This window comes from Perca flavescens, chromosome 18 (assembly GCF_004354835.1).
Source record: "Perca flavescens isolate YP-PL-M2 chromosome 18, PFLA_1.0, whole genome shotgun sequence".
Lineage (NCBI taxonomy): Eukaryota > Metazoa > Chordata > Actinopteri > Perciformes > Percidae > Perca > Perca flavescens.
The window spans coordinates 18,124,315-18,145,633 of NC_041348.1; the positions used below are offsets into that span (position 1 = coordinate 18,124,315).

The 21,319-nt window shown below is 39.9% G+C and overlaps 2 protein-coding genes across 4 annotated transcripts in view; one reads left to right on the top strand and one right to left on the bottom strand.

Moving 5' to 3' along the window:
• LOC114572974 (protein EFR3 homolog B) overlaps positions 1 to 1,545 on the bottom strand; it is a 32,951-nt gene extending 31,406 nt beyond the window's left edge. The window contains exons 1-2 of the mRNA XM_028604807.1: positions 1,310 to 1,545; positions 683 to 821 (exon numbers count right to left, since the gene is read on the bottom strand). Coding sequence (XP_028460608.1) covers positions 683 to 689 — 7 coding nt within the window. The 5' untranslated portion in view covers positions 690 to 821; positions 1,310 to 1,545. The remainder of the gene's footprint in view (positions 1 to 682; positions 822 to 1,309) is intronic.
• On the top strand, positions 315 to 20,650 carry si:dkey-206f10.1 (adenylate cyclase type 8). 3 transcript variants are annotated; one of them, XM_028604803.1, is made up of 23 exons: positions 631 to 832; positions 5,583 to 5,703; positions 5,821 to 5,875; positions 7,708 to 7,918; positions 9,174 to 9,917; positions 10,184 to 10,333; positions 10,541 to 10,671; positions 10,939 to 11,050; positions 11,157 to 11,284; positions 13,108 to 13,266; positions 13,457 to 13,691; positions 13,772 to 13,942; positions 14,051 to 14,151; positions 14,531 to 14,732; positions 14,973 to 15,065; positions 15,263 to 15,423; positions 15,641 to 15,722; positions 15,901 to 16,059; positions 17,518 to 17,664; positions 18,069 to 18,161; positions 18,338 to 18,452; positions 18,602 to 18,804; positions 19,698 to 20,650. In XM_028604803.1, the coding sequence occupies exons 4-23, from the start codon at positions 7,763 to 7,765 to the stop codon at positions 19,902 to 19,904; spliced, it is 3,549 nt and encodes a 1,182-aa protein (XP_028460604.1). In that variant the 5' UTR covers positions 631 to 832; positions 5,583 to 5,703; positions 5,821 to 5,875; positions 7,708 to 7,762; the 3' UTR covers positions 19,905 to 20,650. The 3 variants fall into 3 exon arrangements, with proteins under 3 accessions (XP_028460605.1, XP_028460604.1, XP_028460603.1); XM_028604804.1 differs by lacking the exons at positions 631 to 832; positions 5,821 to 5,875 and adding an exon at positions 315 to 436; XM_028604802.1 differs by lacking the exon at positions 5,821 to 5,875.
• The last annotated feature ends 669 nt before the right edge of the window (positions 20,651 to 21,319 follow it).

Consider the following 21,319-nt stretch of genomic DNA (forward strand, 5'->3'; position numbering starts at 1 on the left):
TAAACATTAGACAGATGCAAACATACACTTTCCCTTAGTCAAGCCTGAACAGAAAAAACAACTCCAACTTCTGTGTAAAGTTTCACACCAACAAACATCCAAATTCACTTAGAGTCCCTGCTGAACACCAGCTTGTATGTCCCGGTCTTGAGGCTTCTTAGTAATTTATCTTAGTGCATAGGAAGATTGGCCGTATTATCGAAGAGATTAGCGATTAGTCCTTATTCAATAGCAGCTCTGCTCTCTATGTGCGCCTCTCTCATTAAAAAACATCTCACTGACACAATGGACCTCACTATCCACCCAGAGTCTCTCTCACCCAGGAGACACAGAGAGAGGCAGGGAGAGAGGGACACTGTGGGACAGCCATTCAGTCAGTGGGCTTGAGGTTTAAGGAATGTAGCCACAGCAGACGCCAACACATGCAAAAAGACTGGTGAGGGATTTCTGTGCAAATTCACACATAACACATCACACACCCTAAACACTGATGCAAAGCTTCTCTCACAAAACATTTTCATGATCAGCAATTATTAATTGTGTATTTGGATTTGGCAGCTCATACAAGTAGGTTTATTTATCTCAGCAGTCCACTTCTTCTGCAGTGTACTACAATAAACTTTTGGAGGGCTGTGATTATGTCTCCAGGCGTAGTAAATGTGTTTAGTTTGATGTTGCCCACCTGTCATGTTGGATGCTAGTCACAAGGCGGCGTTGCTCTTCCAGGTTCACAGAGGAAGGGATATGTGTGGCACTTTAGCCCTGAACTGGGTCTCCACCGGCGCTTCGAAAATCAGGAAACCCGCTGGATTGTCTTTGGCCTGTGGTGGAAGTTAGTATGCCCAAATTAGCCGATGTCCTAATAAATATTTGACACGTGAACATGTTTGAACCATCAAAATACGGGAAGTACCAGGTGTTAAGACTAACGTTTACCTGACCCGTGACAAACAAATGATGTAACGGTAACTTAGCAAATGTAACACATTGTTATACATTCGGACAGAAATCCCAAATCATGCCAGTAAATTAATGTTAACGTTAACGCTAATGTTAGCTCTTGCAGGTTTTCATCTAGCTAACGTTAATTTTGTCCTTTCTTGATATTGTGTTTCGACACGTTCCCCTGATTTCGATTATGTTTAGACATACATTATCAAATCTAACAAGGTTAACTCATACTATTCAGAGCTAGCATTCGTCTACGCTAGTAAGAAAGTATGCTAATGTTAGCTAGCTAACTGCTTAACGAGAAGCCCCTGGCTGCTGAACAACGTTAATAGTGCCAACGACCACATTAGCTACTTACCATGTAGTGAGCAAAATCAAAATCCTTAATGTGTGGCATACGGACAGTTAACATCAGCCACCTTGACTTAAGTTAACCGTCTCTGGTTTAACTATAACAGGACACAGTACATCTAGTCACAGCGTAACTGTTCCTCTAGCTGACAGCTGTTACTGGATAGATGTAAATATGTGACGGACCCACCACCACTGGACAGCAGTTTAGTCATGTTTTAGCATGCAGTCTGCGCCCAGTACCCCTCAATATTTTTTACTGGATAAATATTGAAAAGATAAACACCACATTGTACAAATACCTGGTCAGATGTTTATGAGTGTATTATGCTTTTTTAAGTAGCCTATAATAATCCATGGATAATGTTACTGTTACTCATAAGATAGATGCAGGGATGTAGCTAAGGATGTTTAAATGTAAGATATGGAGGGATGTAAAGATGTTTGAATGTAAAATGAGCTGAATTACTGTAAATATTATTATTGATGTGTCAAATAAGCAACAGCCATATATAGTTGTAAAAGTCATCAAAACATTGATAGTAATATGTAAATGTATGTGATATACTTTAAATGTATAGATCCGATGGTAATGTTGTTTCCAAAGCAGTGTTAATGTTTTGTTGTCATATATTGCTTTCATGGTTAGGCACTTTAATTTCGAAGTAAAGCTCCACTTGCCTTTTGGGTCAAGAACACCATTCTTACTTATTAATCAGTGAATGCTGAACCTATTTGAGTACCGGTATGCAATCCCCTTTTCATTTACAGTCCAGATAATAGGCCTATATCATAATTTATGCAGAATTGGTACAAAGTTCAGTCATCCAGACCTCTCCTTTGTACAGCGATGCAAGAATTAATAAAAAAAATAATAATAATGATTAGTAAAACTAAAAGGAAATTAAATGTGCCTATGAGGCTATACTGCAATACATCAAAATATATTTTAAATCAGTATTCTGTAGCCAGTATCTGTGTATGGGACATTTTGCTTTTGTAAGTCTTTTTTTCTACCAGTTGGTGACAGCAGTGAGGCAGGTTAATCCAGTCTGTGGGTGCATCTGATGGGAGATTAGAAGCAAAACAATTGGCAATTTCCTGAGGTTATTATCATGCATAAAAACTCTTTCATTGCAATAACTTTACCTAAAGTATTCTTTAGGACAATATATCATTTATGGTTTACATGACATTTCACAATATCTGCCACCTTTATTGAAATCTGAATTTGGTGCTTCTCGGTGGGCAACTAAGGCATTTAATTCCCAGGGTATCTTAACCCCACTAAGCCACCCGATCCATGTTACAGTATTTTTGTCCTCCTGTGCTGCTGTCATCTCTTTTTCTGTTCAGCCCCCATTAGATGGCTATTTGTGTGTAACCCTTTTTTGAATGGGTTAATACCATCTTGCTTATGATGAGCTAATGGCTAAGCTAAAGCTCAAAACAAAGGGGTTTTGGAGGTTGTCATTATAATATATACTTGTTACTGCAGTAGTTATTGTAGTTAGGTGCAAGAGTAGAAAATTGTTTGCAGAACTTTGAAAATGTGAACCTCGTAAAAGATGAAAAAAAGTGTTTCAGGATGGTTGCATGGATGTATTACCAAACAGGCCTACTGGGGACATTCCCAAGAGTCTGGGTGTCCCCAAGCCGCAGGTGTCTCTGTGTGATATGATTGTTATTCAAATTTATTGTCAAACAGGCTAAGGGCTCGGTTAAAATCCCATGTAAGGAATATCCTTTACATTCACTATGAATCTCTGCTCTGGTCAGCATCTTTGTTTCAGTTTGACCCTAACTGACCTGTACATGTCTTCACTTTCAAGAGCTCTGTGAGACTGCCAACAAAGGCTAACATGCATTCACCGTCCAACTGTAGTCTCACGACACCCATGCTTACACAGCGCGTTTGTGATACAATAACACAAATAGATCTCTGTGTCCAGCATAAGTGAAATGTTTGGCAGGCACATGGGCCAAAGGGTCAGTTCTGTTTCTGGTCTGGCTTGAGTGTGTGGGAGAATCAGCTGATCAGTGGACAGCCAAAGCAGCCTTAACACTAATTAGCTTTGGGGTTTTTTATCTCACAGGCCCTCCAAATAGAGTCACTAAATGAAATGACAGACATTCACAGGCATTAACTTCAATTGTTCATAATGAATAAAAAGGCTGTGTTATATCAGAATGATCTGCAATTAATTAAAATTAATTCACTGTTTCTAGTTAACAGTTATATCTCATTAAACATATTCAAAGATGCTTTACTACATGCTTACCATCTTTAAAAGAGCTATGCTGGTGTGGTAGCACTTGTAGAACTAATTGCCTTAGACCTGGCAGCTATTTTAGAGGTACAGTAATCAGCAAGAAAGGCCTGAGCTACGCAGTCATGGTTGGACAGATGGGAACTCATTAGATCAGCCTTAGGGGCCTGGACACAATTAGCAAAGCCAGTCTAAAAAACTTTAAACCAGCTTACAACCGTTGGGACCACAGACCTGCTGATGCTATCGGCCCAGTAAGTGCTCTTCTTCATCAATACTGAGGGAACGTTTGTGTGCTACAACACACACATTTCATGACAATTGTATGGGATATAATGCTCATAACATACAATACAAAAATATTCAACAATGATACAAATTTGTCAGAACATCTGTGCATTGGTTACAGATTAGTCCTTGCCATTAACATTAACCAGCCAAATACAGCAAGAACAACCAGAAGACAATGAGCAAGAGAATATAACACTGTTTTGAAAATCTTTAATGAGACCCTATGGATAAGCAATAAAATCAAGCATCTACAGTGTTCTCGAGTCTACAGCCTCGACACATTTCAAATCAAGTCAAGACAACATAGAGACATGTCTGACAATCCTGACATAGCTTTCTGTCATCAAAAATCAGGTATAACACTTGTTTTAAATGACTAAATGATTTATTTTGTAGAAGGCCAATTTGGAAGCAGCCACAGAGTATGATGAAGTTACTGTATGTTAAGCCATATTTTTTTTGTGATTAACAACTTTTTTATTTTTTAACACACACACACATTTTAGCCAGTAGGATCCAAACAAATCGTTTTGGATCATATCGTTCTAAATGAACCAATATCATCCTTGAATCGTATCGACAACCACAAATCATGATACGAATCGAATCGTTGTTAAAACAAATCATTACACCCCTATTAACCAGAAAATGTCGAAGACAGGGTATTGATCTGCTAGGTTGGGACACAAAAAGTAATACATTGTCCACATAAAGCATACATTTGTGCACTACACCTCCTACCATAACACCTGGGAAGTTAGTCTTCCCCCTTATGGCTGCTGCAAAACAATAGGGCTAAACAAAACAAGCTATTGGGGATTGTCTATCAGGTATTGACCATGCAATATTAATGAGATGCCTGATATTATCTGACAAGCTACACCCGTGAATAAACCCCACTTGATCAGGATACATTTGAGAAGTAATAACCTTATTTAATCTATTTGCCAATTTCTTTTTAAATAATCTTAATGTCTGACTGCATTAGGGAAATTGTGCGGTAATTCTTACAGTCTCCTGGGTCTTTACCTTTTTAGGAACAAAAGTTATCAAAGCTTGCCTAAATGTTGGTGGTAGTGTGCCCTTCTCCAGTGCCTCTATACTGTATATACCTCTAACCAAAGTGGAGTGTTGAGCCATATTATATAATTGATGGGAGACAGAATTTGAATAAGGTCTGGACTGAAAAACAGTGAACCTATCTGTGGAGGTGGGTGTGGTCTGCAATCAGCTGCAGTGGAGAAAAGTAATCATCAGATTATCATGCTTTAAAAAAAAAAATAATATCCCAAAGCTCACACAGTAGCCCAAAATTGTATGGAAAAAAAGAAAACATACAAAAATGTATGCATTTATTTTTCACCAAGGAATCAAAATATTTTTCTTCAAAATACTGCTTTTAAAATATTTGGTTGAGTCGCCCAAAGGCTGAGAGCATTGCATTCGTCTTGCCGTTGTCTTGTTGCCAATGATCTGCCAGCTTTGCAGGCGAGTGAGAGGGGCTTTCTGACTTATCAATCCTCTTTGCACGCCTCACTGCAGCTCTGCTTTGTGGCAGTGCTTGATTTCATTTCAAAACAGTTCAGGTGTTGACCTACAATCCTACCAGAACGGCACCACACATCTTGGTTGGATCTTTATCCGTTTTGGACACTTCATCCCAGTGAGGACTATTTCAAGTTTCATTTTGTCTTTCATGGATTATGCCTATATTTTCAGATCTGCATACAATTCCTGTGCCATGGAATCAGCAAAAGTGGATTATGACGGGCGGGACGAGTATATCCTATGGCAAATGTTGGACATGACGAGAAGATACACAATATGTAAAACAATACAGGTCAGTTGTAGCCACAAGCCAAAATGTTTTTTGTCTGCCAATTAAGTTGTTTGTATACTATACGTGTTGCTAGATTGTTGACGTCTTTAGACCTTTCCTCTTCTCCATTCACTTTAGAAGTAGGTGACATTGTGCCAGAACTCCCTACTCTGATAGACAACTCCCAGAACAGGTGTGGACTATGTCATACAGGCTGCCTGAATTCAAATAATGCATATATTAAAATGTAATAAATAAGTCTGTATTTTATTTTAATATTAGAGTAGCAAGAGTAACAAGTTAACCTTCAAACGCAGAGAAACTTGAATGCTTGCTGTGTGATCAACAAGTCCATAAAACAATGCTGCCATATTACAGCTTCCACTCACGTTTACTATTTTCAACTCTTGTAATGACGTCTTTAATTAAAATGCAGCTCTTCTAATATGAAGTGCTTTATCATATCCAGTCTGTAACAATCCAACTGCAGACAGTGGACTTTGAGTGGGTGGGACAGCAGCATCACGAGCTAGAAGGACCTGGAGGAGTTTAACTCTGGGCATTAATCAGCTCAGGTCTAAATCTATTCTAAATCTGGCCACCAGATAATTTGTGGGAAAGCTTTCTTCTGGCACACACTGTGTCAACAACACATGGAGCCTACCAGGTGGCTCTTTCCAACATGCTGAATGTTTGCAGCATAACCAATTCTGTCCACATTAAACAATAAAGATGATTTGATATGATTTTTTTAGAAGGTGTAGACACATTTATTTGGACACATGGTAGATTATATCAGGAGTCACAAAGGCTATACAATCAACTGCTGTTTATTCACACTCCTGATTCAGCATTCAAAATCAGTATGGAAGATGTAGAGATGATGCAATGGTAAATCAGAAGGTGGATAAACTAGGGCTGGGCGATATGGACCACAAGTCATATCCCGATATATTTTGGCTGAATATCGATATACGATATATATCCCGATATTTCTTTTCCACAAAGTGAGAGCAGTTCAGTCAAAGTCAAAGCCAAATATGACATGTCACAAGTAGTTTCATAGAAACCGACTATTTCAGTGAACAGTTGCAAAATCAAATGAATAAATAATAAACAGGTTATATATATCTATACAAAATATCTTCACACTTAGATTTTTGATAAATAATCATCAGTAATGTGGATATAATGACTAAGTGGGTAAAGGCAAATAATAGAACAGTTACAACAGTCTGATAAGTTCAGAACATGACATCACTTTACTGTAATGCAGCCTTTAAAACCAGGAAAATACACTTATGGTCATATCACGATATTACGATATCCAAAATCTAAGACGATATCTAGTCTCATATCACGATATCGATATAATATCGATATATCGCCCAGCCCTAGGATAAACTGTTTATTAAAACCAGCAATCCTAAAAAGGAAACAAACAGCAATATGAACCAAAATCTTTCAAAGCTTTTCCAATCAAATTGGAAAAGCTTTGAAAGATTTTGGTTCATATTGCTGTTTGTGTATATATATATATATATATATATATATATATATCAAAGAGGTTTTGAAAAATCTGCAAATGAACTAAATTTCACAGGGCCTACTTTACACCGGCGTAAATGTGTTTATATATAACCACAAATTATGATATTTAGCTCAATTTATAACATGTTAATGTGGTTGTACTCTTTTTGTTTTTAGAAAAACGGTTTCAAAATTCAAGAATTGGCCAAACACACAAAGGAACATTTCAGTAATTTAATATTGCACTTCCATAAAGTTGGGCGACTAAAAGGAGACCGAGTAAAAAAAAGAATGAGCAGAAGTCAAGATATGTAGAATTTGTGTCCCTATGAGTCAAGCTCCAGAAATACTATATCCTACATTTCAAAAAATGCAACTCAAAAGTGTCTTTCATTAGAACCCCCAACCCCATACACCTGGTAAACACCCACATCTTTTCAACTCCACACCTCCATTTTGTAAGTTCCAAGTTAAATGTCAATATTTCTACTCCAGGCTGCTGCCTCTTCCTGATCTAAGACCAACAGATGAGGTCGGCTATCTTACCACCATGGTGACCTTCTCTGAGACAACACAGGTCTTCCCCATGGAGCTGCGTGAGCCGACCTGCCTTACCGCGACCCTGTCCCCTGGGCTGCGGCGGAAAAAGATGCTTTGGCAGAACGCTGTAAAACATATCATTAACCAGAAGGAGCTCAGCATCCAGGTGATGGAACCGTTGTTGTACTGTTTGTTTGTTTTATTATTGTTTTGTACATATTCCCCTCTAGACAGATGTGGTATCCTCAGAACCACTGCCTCATTTCACACAAACCAAAGAAAATTGAACTAAACTGAAAGTCATGTTTTGATGTCTGTGCCTGACCATGTCTGCATCAACATCATGAACATGAATTAATGGGCCACTGCAGCTTGAGTCCAGACCCTCCATGCTGGAATGAAATGTTAAATTCAGTTAATATAACTGAACAAATACTATAGTCAACAACAACAACAACAACAAAAATTACTTTCTTGCTTAGTGTCTAAATGGTATTGGTTTTACAGTATCTGCCCAGTGTTTTAATACAACAGAGATGATTGGAATTTAATTTCTGGTGCTCAAAAATATTTACATATAATATATATATATATCATTTTGACACGATTAAAAATGTAATTGGTTAATGCTGTGAGAATCCCAAATTATATTCTATTTGGAAAAAAAATCAAAATTATTTAAAAAGCCTTTATTTTACTGGCTATTTCATAATAGAAAATGTAAACGACATAGGGAGAAGTAACACACGCATATTATATTTGACTTGGTGGCAGATAGATATAGATATCACAAAATCTGAGTGAATAAAATAAAAAACTACATGGGTACCACTTGGGGTAGTAAAAAAATAATGTATGTTTTTTGTAATTCTGGACACACACTGCTCATTGACCAGTGTCCAAAAGCACAGCTCAGTGACGATTATTAAGAACTATATAGCCAAGCCTACCATATAGGCTAGATAAAAGAGACAACTTTCTACATGACATAAGAAGAAGAGGTGGACAGGTAGCTGGAGAGATGCTATTTCACCTCATGGGCACTTCCAAGGTGCTCTTGAGCAAGGCACCAAAGCCCCCCCAACCGCTCAGAGTGCCTGTTCAGCAGTCGCAGCCCACTCACTCTGACATCTCTCCATTAGTACGTGGAAAGGACCTGAGCATGTGTGTATTTCAGGCCTGTGTGTAATAACAACAGAGTGTAAATTGTAATTACCCCATTGGGGATCAATAAGGAGTATCAATTAAAAAATGTAAAATAAATAAAATGAATCAGTGTGCTTTCCAACATAAATCCATTTCTGGACCATTACAACCTATTTGTCACCTAAAGGAATGGTATGAAGCAACAAAAAAAAGGGAAACGGGAAAAGTGCTAGATCTTACAGTAAACACATCTGATTTTCTGTTGGGTTTGACAGGTGGGTGTGGAGCCAGCAAGTAAAATCTTTGTGACTGATGCCTACATGGACGTGATCAACAAACAAATCCGTGACAAGGCCTCACGGGGGGTCACAAAACGTCGCTCCTCCACATTTAAAGTGCACCCTACCCATTCCCGTGACTCCATCAGCACATACAACAGTACCAGGGCTTCTTTTAATGAATACTCCAGCGATGCCGACTTCTTTGTGCACTGGGGCCGTACAATTCGTGGAGTCTGTATACCCACCCTGAGGCATACCTTCAAGTCTCGGGATCTGGAGAAACTGTACCAGCAACACTACTCCCACCAAAGACGCAACTCTCTAGCCATCACCAATGTAATCGATGCGGTGGCCAAATTACACGTATTGGTTCTGTACCTGGCAGTGGTCCCTGAGGCGGTCACAGACACTCTGCGTGGCTGCCTGACGGCCATTTTCATGGTGTTAGCTGTAGCGCTGTGCATCGTGGTGTTAACCTGCAAGGACTCCTTGTCCCCACGGTGGCTTCACTATGCTAGCCTAGCTTGCTGGTTCTCGCAGACCACCCAGGTGCTGGGAGGACTGGTGTATGGACTGGAAAAAGACCCATCATGGTATGTTTTGTTCACATTGTTCGCCACATACACGCTGCTGCCGTTACCTCTGTTGTGGGCCATGTGTGCTGGCTCCCTCACCTCAGTACTGCACCTTCTGGTGGAGATAGTGTGCCACTACAATGATGCCATACTTTTGAGAAAGGTGAGGAATTTTTTTTTCTCCAAGCCTATATTTGATATCCATTTATGACAACAGCTTTCTTTATTTTCACAAATATTCCCCCCATCTCCAGCTGCAGATAATATCTACAAACCTACCAAACACACAAAATTTCCTTCTGACATACCTCAATTTAATTGAAAGAAAAAGAAGAAAACGTACCCATTTCCTATTTCTTATCCTCTTCTTAGTTCACATGCATTGGGTTCAAATGAATTGCATGAATGCAAAATCTCTCTTGGATGCAGGTGTTTGCCAAAGGCCTGCTGTACCTGGGTATGAACACAGCCGGCTTGTTCATCCACTACCTGACAGACCACGCCCAGAGACAGGTCTTCCTGGAGACGCGGCGCTGCATTGAGGGTCGCCTCAAACTAGAGCAAGAAAACCAGAGACAGGTACAGTGACTGCTGCCATTGTGCTATAGGTTCAACTTGGAGAATTATGAAGACAGGGACATGCTATATTATGACCTCTGTTGACTGTTATAAGTTTTCTCAAAACTTCAACAAAAAAAGCCTCCTAAATTCCCTTCTGACCTGTGTATAAACAAGCATTTTGCTGCTGATACCATGTCACATAGAGTTTATCATCTTGCAACACAGGAGCGTCTGGTGCTGTCGATCCTGCCTCGCTTTGTTGCCTTGGAGATGATCACTGACATGAGCTCTCTGGAAAATGAACTCAATCCTCATGAGTTTCACAAGATCTATATCCACCAGTACAAAGATGTCAGGTACACACACACACACACACACACACACACACACACACACACACACACATAATGTCAGTATGTTAGTACCAACAAGGCTTATATAAGAGGGTTTTAGGAAATAAGTTTCTCATGGATGTTTTTTAGGACTACAAATTGCAAACTCTTTACATTCAGTCTTGCATGTGTTCACTCGAACCAAACACATTAACAGGAATCTCTTATAATTTAAATGTGTATGTTGTTAGCATACTTCTTTTACTGTTACTGTTTCTCTCCTCTTTGCAGCATCCTTTTTGCAGACATCAAGGGCTTCACTCTGTTGTCCATGAATCTGTCGGCCCAGGATCTGGTTCGAATCCTCAACGAGCTCTTCGGACGCTTTGACCGATTGTCAGATGTGAGAATTTGAGCTCTTTTTTGTCGTTGAGATAACATATATTTTATTGTTCTATCAATAATTTATTTTCTCTTTTCCCTGGTGTCTTGACACTTTATCATCACAGGAGCACCACTGCATGCGGATAAAGATACTGGGAGACTGTTACTACTGCGTGTCAGGGGTCCCTGAGCCACAGCGTGCCCATGCCCGTCATTGTGTTGAGTTGGGTCTGGCCATGATCAACACCATACGGTCAGTCTTAACTTAGTGGAGTTTTTAAGGGCTTATCATGCTGTCTCCTGCAAAATAATGATACATTTATTTTGGGTGCAAAAAGAACAAAAAAACATCACTAATTAGTCTCACATGATCACTTTTTCTTTTTTAACAATGTTTTGCAATTACAATTACAACTTTGAACAACTCCCGCCTCCATTTTCTTCCAGATGAGTGCTATAGTCCTTTTTGCCTGTAGTATAGCAATATCAAGAAATGTATATTCTTGGGGTTTCAAATTTAGATTTGTTGGATACAGGTGCAGCAATATCCTCTTAGGGTCAAGTGGAATGTTCACAGACAAGATGAACATAGTTTTATTGATCACCTCCCTCCAGAATGTTTTAATTTTGTCACACTCCCAGACACAGTGCATACATTTTCCTTTAGCCTCATTGCATTTACAATAAAGGTCAGGTATATTACTGTTGTATTTATTTAATTTGACAGGAGTTGTGTATGTCTGCATCATCCAATTATATTGGAGTAGCTTTAAATTAGTGTTTGCTATTTGTTTCTGGGATGCGTCACAGGTCTCCTTCCAGTTGTTTTCTGAGATGTCCTCTTTTAAGTCCTTCCTCCATTTATCAAGTCTGGTTATCAATGTTTCTTTAGAGCCAGATGCAAGTCAGTTATATATGGATGAGATCAAACTCCTCTCATTGCAATTGTTTGTTATAATTTTAAGGATGAGAGTGCAGGAATCCCAACTGATTGGTTTTGCATAGAAGAAATAAAGAAAAAAAAAAAAAAAGTTTCTTTGGGATGTCATACGTTAGAGAGATTTCTTCAAAGGTCAGGGGGATATTTTGAAATAAATACGTTAATTTAGGCAATATGTTCATTTTTTAATTATTCTCCCTATCATAGATATAGGTAAGGGCATCCACCTTTCTATAGATTTATGTACTGAGTTCGTCTGTTCGTGCTATAGTTTCTAAATGAGATATTATTTTGATGCCAAAATATGTCAAATTAGATGAGAGCTTGAAAGTAAACAAGCATTGGTCCGTATATTGTCTTTCATTTACGTGAAGCGTTTACTTTATAGATACTACTAAACAGGCCGATTAGATCTAACAGTGCTGGTATGGATGTGTTAAATTGTTTTAAGAATAAAATTACATCGTCAACGAAAATAGCTATTCTTTCATCTTTGTTGCCAATTGTAATCCCTTGTATTTGCCTACTAGATCTTATTGCTATTGCTAGTGCTTCAATAGCTTGTATTAACAGAAATGGTGATAGAGGTGAACCTTAGGGGCAACCTCTTGTAATATTGAAGGGCTCAGACACCACTTCATTTCTCAGTACCTCAGCTATAGGATTGAGATGTAATATTTTGATCCACTTAAGGAAAGTACTTCCCAAACCAAATCAAGCTGTAACATCAAAGATATAAGTCCACTCAACCCTATTGAGGCCTTTGCTGCGTCAAGCGAGAGAAGACCTGTGTCTTTTTCTTCTTTTTGGCAGTACAGTACATTGAGAACTCGCCTTACATTATGGAATCCTAGCCTTCCCTTTACAAATCCATTTTGGTCATCCCCTACAATTCTTGGAAGCACACCCTCTATCCTTTTCGCCAAAGTTTCACTGCGATTTTTTTGTATTAGTGTTTATTTAACGTATAGATTGCATATTCTCACACCTAGTTTTAGGTTTTCCTGGTTTTGGAAGCAGGATGATCAAGGCCTCTGTCATTGAGGCAGAGAGGTAGCCATTATTGTAGGATTCTAGATACATCTCAGATAGCATAGTTGCCCTCACATGGTCACTTTACTACCCACCAACACCAGGTATGTGCGGAAGCAGCTGAACTTTGACATGGACATGAGGATTGGGATCCACTCTGGCTCTGTCCTGTGTGGGGTGCTGGGCCTGCAGAAATGGCAGTTTGACGTCTGGTCGTGGGACGTGGGCATTGCTAACATGCTGGAGGCGGGTGGCATACCAGGGTGAGTGGATGGCTAGTAGCTACTAGCAACCAGCAGTAGTATCTCTTTGATGCAACACATTTTATCTCTGCCCTGCCTCCCACATCTTTTTACACATATACCCACTGTTGTCCCACTGAAAGTGTTCAAACTATTAATTTCTTCTTATGATATAGAAATTTCTTTGTACATTCTATTCTCTCTCATCCAGCCGCATCCACATCTCAAGGGCGACTCTGGACTGCCTACAAGGCACCTACAAGACAGAAGCTGGTCATGGTCGTGACAGGAGCGAATTTCTGCTCAAACACAACATCGACACTTTCCTCATCTGCCCTCAGGAGGAAAGGAAAGAAGTTGACCGTGTTAACCCCCTTAAAGTCCAGAAAACTATTAAAACCTGGAACCCAGAGCTGCCCTTTGGGAACGTCATTGACATGAATAGCGTAGGTGTTTCCAAACAGCTTTTCTAATGTACACACTACGTTCTTGATTGATCTCACACCATCGTATTCTTTTCCTGCAGATCCTGGCCTCATTCACAAACGGCTCGATGCCCAACATATGTCGGTCCACCTCCAAGGAAATCAACAAACGCATCAAACACGCTATTGAGGTTCGAAGCAGTGAGCGTATGCACAGGGAGCACATCACTCCACTGACCCTGAAGTTCAAAGACATGCACATCGAGGACAAGGTAAGCAGGTATAGATGCTTGTTCAGACAGTGTTTGGTAGGAGGAAATAAGTTCATGCCACAAAGTAAATAATGCTGATCTTTCTTTGATCTCCCTTGGTTTGTCCAGTTCTCCCAGATGAGAGATGAAATGTTCAACTCCAACCTGGTCTGCTCCTTCATCATGCTCCTCTTTCTCATGGCTGCCCAGGCCCTCATTCCTGCGCCCAGGTAGGGAGACACAGACAGGTTAACAGCAGATGAGTTATGGATTGAAGCCTTAAATTAAATTCTTCATTAAAAAGTCCTAAAGAATCTGTGTTCATAGATACTAAACAATATCAAATTGAACTTTTTCTGACTGAAAATATCAGCTTTAATATTGGTTTAACACCAAAGATGTACTGCACTGTTTGTCTGATTTGAAAGCCACTATATATGTAAGATTAATTTTTCTTCCTTTGGTGCCATCTGGAGGTAGTATCAAGAATGAAATACTTCTCCAGAGCATATGTCACACACTCCTCACATATAGTGGATTAGCATTTTAACAATTTTACTCACTTCCTTTCTCTTCTACTTACATTCCTCCCTCGTTCTTCCTCTGCAGGCTGTTCCCAGCCGTCCTCCAGTTTTCAGTCTTCCTGCTCGTCTACATGCTGCTGCTGCTGTTGGCCCTGGCTGAAGAGTTCAGGTGCACTCCTGCACGGCTGCAGTACATCTGCTGCTGGATCCATGAAAACAACAGCGCCCGCAACCTCCTCACCCTTACCGCCATCGTCATCAACTTCGGCATGGTTTCTACTGACATGGTGAGAGTCTAAACAGGACAGGGCCAGACTTCTTTACATTGGTTGATGAATAAAGTTTCTTCTCCCTGCTACAACTTTCCTTTTTATACTGCTGTACTGTTTTTGCCTGCTCTTTAAAAGAAGTGGAGAGATTTCCACATAAAATTGTACTGTGCAAATTACATGAAGGAATTTATTTTTTAAGTTAAGGTCAAAGGTTTTATGTGACTTGTATAACTTGTGCTGTCTACCTGTGTCCAGGTATGGTGCATTCTCACAGACACACAAGAGGCTGAGGTAATGGACAGAACCAACACAGCCTCACGTACCTTCACCGTCTGCACTTACCATGAGGTAAAGACAGCAGCAGTTGTATGTTGTACACTTAACAACATATAGCAACAATATCTGGCAACATTTGGACTCGCATTGAATCACATTTTCTTGACTAAAAGTTTTCTCACCCAATTGCCATTTTTTTACTTCAAGAAAATCATCAAAATACATTCTCCTTCTTCGTTGCCTTTTCTTCACTCCCTCCGTCTCCTCAGGTCTTTGTATTGAGTGGTGTTATCGCCATGGTGACTTGTGCCGTGTTCCTGCGTCTCAACTCTCTGCTGAAGCTGGCGGTGTTGCTGCTGGCGGTGGCCATCTACACCTACCTCACCCACCTGGCCTTCCTCACACTCACGCGCCATGATATGCTGCACAGGTCGGTGAAAAACATACACCGACCAGCTCAGGCTGTCACACAATGAATTTTTCGAGATTGTTTTTATTTACATTTAGTTAAATGTTTATAATTGTTTTGCTTAGTTATAAAAAGGTTTCAGCATTCCAGCTGTTGCAACTGTACTACTATTGCACTGAACACCTTTTACATGATTTCCATCTCTATATTCCATCTCTCTTAATTCATTTCTGCACAGGTCTCACTATGTCAGAAGAAAAGGAATTTCCATCCTTCTCATGGCCGTGTTTATTATTGCTGTCTTCTACAATGGACGACAGGTACTGTTGAACTCAGAGAAGTTTTCCCTGTGACGATTTAGCAGCGGTTTACAGTAGTTTTTCTGTATTATTATGACCAAATTTGCCAACTGCCAAACTGAGTAAATGTGTAAAGGAAAAAGTCACATACAGGCAGGTGACCCCTGATGATGAGTCTTATCTGTGCTTTACTTTTCAGTGGGAGGCCACTGCCAGACTTGACTTCCTGTGGCGTCTGCAGGCCCAACAGGAAGTGGAAGACATGAGGGAATTGCGGGAACACAACGAGTGTCTATTACACAACATCCTGCCTGTGCACGTGGCGCAACATTTTCTGGACCGGAGCAAGAATGACGAGGTGCAAAAAAAACATGACCTCATCTCTGTCAGCCACTTCCTTCCTACACTATGTTTTCTTCTCAAATTATTTGTCTTTCGTAGCACAAAGCTATAGAGAGAATAATCCAAGTTAATTTGAAAATCATTTTATTTGAAATGCTGATTGGACTATTTTAAGTGTCTGAATATATTTGCTGTTACTCTGATAAATACAGTGTAGGTGAAATTTATATATATATATATATATATATATATATATATATATATATATATATATATATATATAAACATGTTATATGGAAGGTTTTAATTGACTTAAATGTTATTTACTGGATGCCTTCACACATTTGCACAGTTTATTGTATTTTATTGAACTGCTTAAAGGGATGGTTCGGAGTCATTTCACCAGTACCAATAGGTTCTGTACTCATAAAACAAGGCATTGGAAAGTTTGGAAGTACACCAGGAGTTTATTTAAATAACACTTGCCTGGTGGCTACTTTCTGCTGCTACCGCTACCGCTGCGTCGCCACTTAAAAAAACCTGTAAAAAGACCTTTGCAAAACTCACAAGTGTAAGGGAAAAGCTAGTGAATTCAACACTCCATAAAAAAGTATTGATTGAAAATACAGGCATTTACTGTATAAAACTTTCAAAATTCAGCGAAACGTTTTTATTCTCTCGCGTGAAACTTTGTTGACGGAAACAACTGTGTACACGTGACTGAGCAGAGGATTGTTGTGAGATAGTCAGACACAGTTACTTCAGACTACTGCAGCGTGAGTTAAAAGATAGGACAAGATGCCACCCAGTTGTATCTATCCCGGCTGCGCTATAAAAGCTAAAAGGTTCAATCCGGAGACCTTCCATGATCTGCCGTTACGCTACAATGACCCGGAGCTTCTACCACAGTGGCTTGTTGTTCTCAAAATGGACATCATGACGCCAGTCAAGATGCTAAAGAAGAAGCGCTACCAACAAAATATTAGTGCATCCCTGGAACTGGGCGTCGTTAGACTACTTCCTTATGCATCGCTTTCTGCCAGGACTTTTACTTCTACGGGCTTTTCCCAAATCACGGAAGTGACGTCGACGGTAGCAGCAGAGAGTAGAAGCCATCAGGCAAGTGTTATTTAAATAAACTCCTGGTGTACTTACAAACTTTCCAATGCCTCGTTTTATGAGTACAGAACCTATTGGTACTACTGTAGAAGTTTGGTATCATTCCGGGCATTATTGGTAAGGTAATTTATGAGATACACCTTTGGTTCTATTAGCGCATGCACTAAGCCATTCGGCTGATAGCGCTAACTCGACCAATGTTAGACCAAGGGAAAAAAGCTCCTGGGAGAGGAGGACCCTAGGGTGAAATTACTCCAAAACCATCCATTGTCGTACTGAATAAATCAATCTACTGTATGTATGCCAGTCAAACAAAGAGGTTTTTAGGATCAAAATGATACTATTTCCATTTCAGGAGCTTTACTCCCAGTCCTACGATGAAGTCGGTGTCATGTTTGCCTCCATCGCTGGGTTCAATGAGTACTTTGAGCAGAAAGAGATCAGACATGAAGGAGTGGACTGCCTCCGACTTCTGAATGAGATCATTGCTAGCTTTGATGATGTGAGTATGGGACTGAAAATGAAAGTGTGCTCTGTACAGTAGATTCCAATGTTTTTTTTTTACTCTAACACTATAAACAAATTTGAATACAGCGACATAGTCACTTTAGTATGGTATTACTTTTAAAGGGTAATTTATCCAAAGTAGTATTGTATAGATATACAGTATTTATCTGGGTACTGTAAATAACAGCAATAAAAATATGTATTATATTTATCTGTTATATCTTTATGAGATATTGTCTTCTGATATGTCTTCACCTGTCCCTTTAGGTTGTAAGGTTAAATAAGAGTAAAACAGATAGAAGGCTTTATTCAAGGACATGCTTTTGACAAATGCTGGCCTAACTCTATATATGAGATTCATGTGTCATTTGATCATTTTATCTCTAAATATTTCACAAGTTGTTGGAGGAGTCGTACTTTCACTATGTGGAGAAGATCAAGACCATTGGGAGCTGCTACATGGCAGCCTCTGGCTTAGCTCCAAACGGACAGGTGGGACATCTTATTGCACACATTATGCTAATTTTTGTCCTTCCATGATCTGCACCTGCTTTGATATCCTCACCCCCACCCCCCCCCCTCTCTCTCTCTCTCTCTCTCTCTCTCTCTCTCTCTCTCTCTCTCTCTCTCTCTCTGCATCTAACTATCCATCTCTGTCTCTCTTTCAGGCATCTATGGATGAATGGAATCACTTAAGTGAGCTGGTTTTGTTTGCGCTGGCAATGCAAGAGACCTTGAAAGAGATTAACAGGCTCTCTGCCAAAAACTTTCAGCTGCGTGTGGGTAAGTGGCTGAATGGCTTGCCTCCTAAATGCTTAAACAATTGATGGTTGATATAAACTGCTCTCTGCAATGGTTTCTAGTGTCATAGATTTAATACTAATTCCTTATTTGTCTAAAGTAAATTGCTTGTCTGTGTTGCACTGAAACAGGCATTGCCCACGGGCCGTTGGTCGCAGGGGTGATCGGTGCCACCAAGCCGCAGTATGACATCTGGGGGTCAACCGTGAACCTGGCCAGCCGAATGGACAGCACAGGTGTGAGCGGACGCATCCAGGTACCTGAGGCCACGCGCAGGGTCCTGGCAGAATGGGGTTTTGTCTTGGAGCTACGTGGAGAAATCTTTGTGAAGGGGGTGAGTAGCTGTTAATGTTAGTGGTTCTTCTACTGTCAGTTGTCCCTAAGTATAGTGAAATGGAGGACCATTTGGGTCTTCCAAAATGCTGTGGATCTGATTTTACTGGGTAGCCACAAAATTAAGTTCAGGTTAGTCTCGCATTGCCAGACCTTCCTCCACAGCGCTGCGGAGGAGGTTCTGGCGAGTCCACACAGCATTCTGGGATGGGAGAAAAACGTGATCTGGTTTATTGCCATTTCTTTAAACTAATCACAATCGTCTTGGGCGGTGCTAAGCACCGCACGGAGCAACGGCGCCTCTGCAAAATAGCCTCGGGAAGGAACTTGTTTTGGTGGAACGTGTACGTTCAAAGGTTGTTTTAGTCGTGCAACAGAAAACTCAGATTCGACATAATCTAGCTAGCTGTCTCAATTTACCATGCAGAGATCTGAGCAGTTAACCATAGTCCTCATAAATCAACTGCCGTTTAAAATGCCAACATAAAGGAAGCGGAAGGTACCGGACATCCTGCCGAAATGAAAGACATCCAGCGGCACCTGAACAATCCCAGAAGTGGAACGTCATGGATATAGACTAAGTTCAGGTTAATGTTCAGTGAAGTTCTTATATGAAGGTAATGCAGAAAAGACATTACATGACAGCTAATGTTCAGGCTAACAGGCTCAGAAAACTACAACAGGACAAATAAAACAAGAGGGACATCTACTGGTGAAAAGAAACAACAGACAGATGAATCAGTCCAATCACTGTTCAGGAAGGGGACATTAATGCATGAAATGTGTAGATATTAAAGCATCTTAACCATATTTGTAAAGAGGTGTTGATAATAAAAACCGTGAGGGTGACTGAGAAAGGATTACCACACTTTATGACTGCTGTTGTCATTGCAGGTGAGCGAGAGTCAGGGGAAAGTCCGCACCTATTTCGTCAGCACCATGCGCAGCAAGAGGGCCAATGTTGGTCGCATGGCGGCACGGACAGGAGGACGCATGACACTCGCAGGAGTGGTGTTTGGTCTCGTCCAGTCCAGACAAAAGGAAAAGATGAGAGAGACTAATGGGGGGTTCTGTCCGACTCCCTCCACTCATCAATGCTGAGGGGACTTTTGGGGTCAGATGGTGGAGGACACAGCACAGCCATATTGTTTCTATTGGTTTACAGTTTTGTTGTGTGTGTTTTATACTTTGCCATAATAACCAAATTAGCTTCACAAACAGAAAAGGGTGTAGCTGTTAGACACAGGACCCAAATCCAGAAGAGCCTTTGTTCCTGTGTCCTCTGCTTTCCTGTCAAATATGTTGGGCTGTATTGTACTTAATGGACATTTGGGGAAACTAATACAGGGGCAGGCTGGCTTCTTTTACAGTGAGTCTGAATGCCATCTTGAGGGCATTGCTTTCTATTTTTTGTTGCCATATCTACACATTGCAGTTTTAAGCATGTTAAGTTCATTTTGTACAAAAGTAATAAAGGCCAACATGTCTTTTTTTTATGTTTTCCAAGCAATTCCCCAGACCTTTAAGCCAAAATACCTCAAAACAACCAGCTCAACCTCTCATAGACTTTTTAATGGCCTATACAATGCTGACTAGTGTTTTTTTACTGTAATGTGCATTATTCATCAAAAGCAAAGGACAGGGTTGTATTTTGCGTGTAATAATGATGTAATAATATGTTATATTGTGTCACTGTTATATTAAAACACTTTGCCACTGCAATTTGTTTTTTTATGTTTTAACTGAAGGATGACAAGCGCATCCATGGGACAAAAAAACAAACACAGAAACTCATAGAGTGTATAATACATATGAATCACAATGTTTATACCTCAGACAGACTGGGCTGGACCTTTAAAATAAGGCTGTGTTTTCCAAATGTTTGGTATTCTGCAAGTGAGATTCATTTTTCCAAGGTATGTTCGTTTTTTCACCATTTTTACAAAAACATTTATTAGTCAACATGTTCTGCTATTAAAACCAGCAATTACAACAAATCTAAGTGGTGTTATTTCATTTTAATTGTGCATATGATTCATTCTGATTCATTCATCCCCAAAGATGTGCTATTAAACTTAAGTCTGTAGTTTACATTTTTTGGGTCTGTCAGATTAAGTGTTTAAGTTACTTTTCTGTCAGTGTCCCTGGATATCAGAGTCAGGAATGTAGCCTATATAATGCATATAAATGTCAAAATGTGTGTCCTCCAGTAGGCTAAAAGATGTGAAAGGTAACGTGTCAGCAGCAGCAGAACAAGAAAAAAGATCCTTTCTGCTCCAGCCGAGGAGATCTGCTACATCAGATGAAGTCTGCATGTTTGTCTTCACATTGCAGCTGAATGACAAAAGGCACAACAATTGTGTACACTTTGGTATGCTGCTCTAACATATCCAGCCAGCCACTACCCATAATATACAGTCTATGCCACTACCACAGGAAATACAGACTATATATTTTAAAAAAATGCGAAAAAGTGTGAAAATATATTTTCTTGTTGTTTAAAGGGATACTACTAG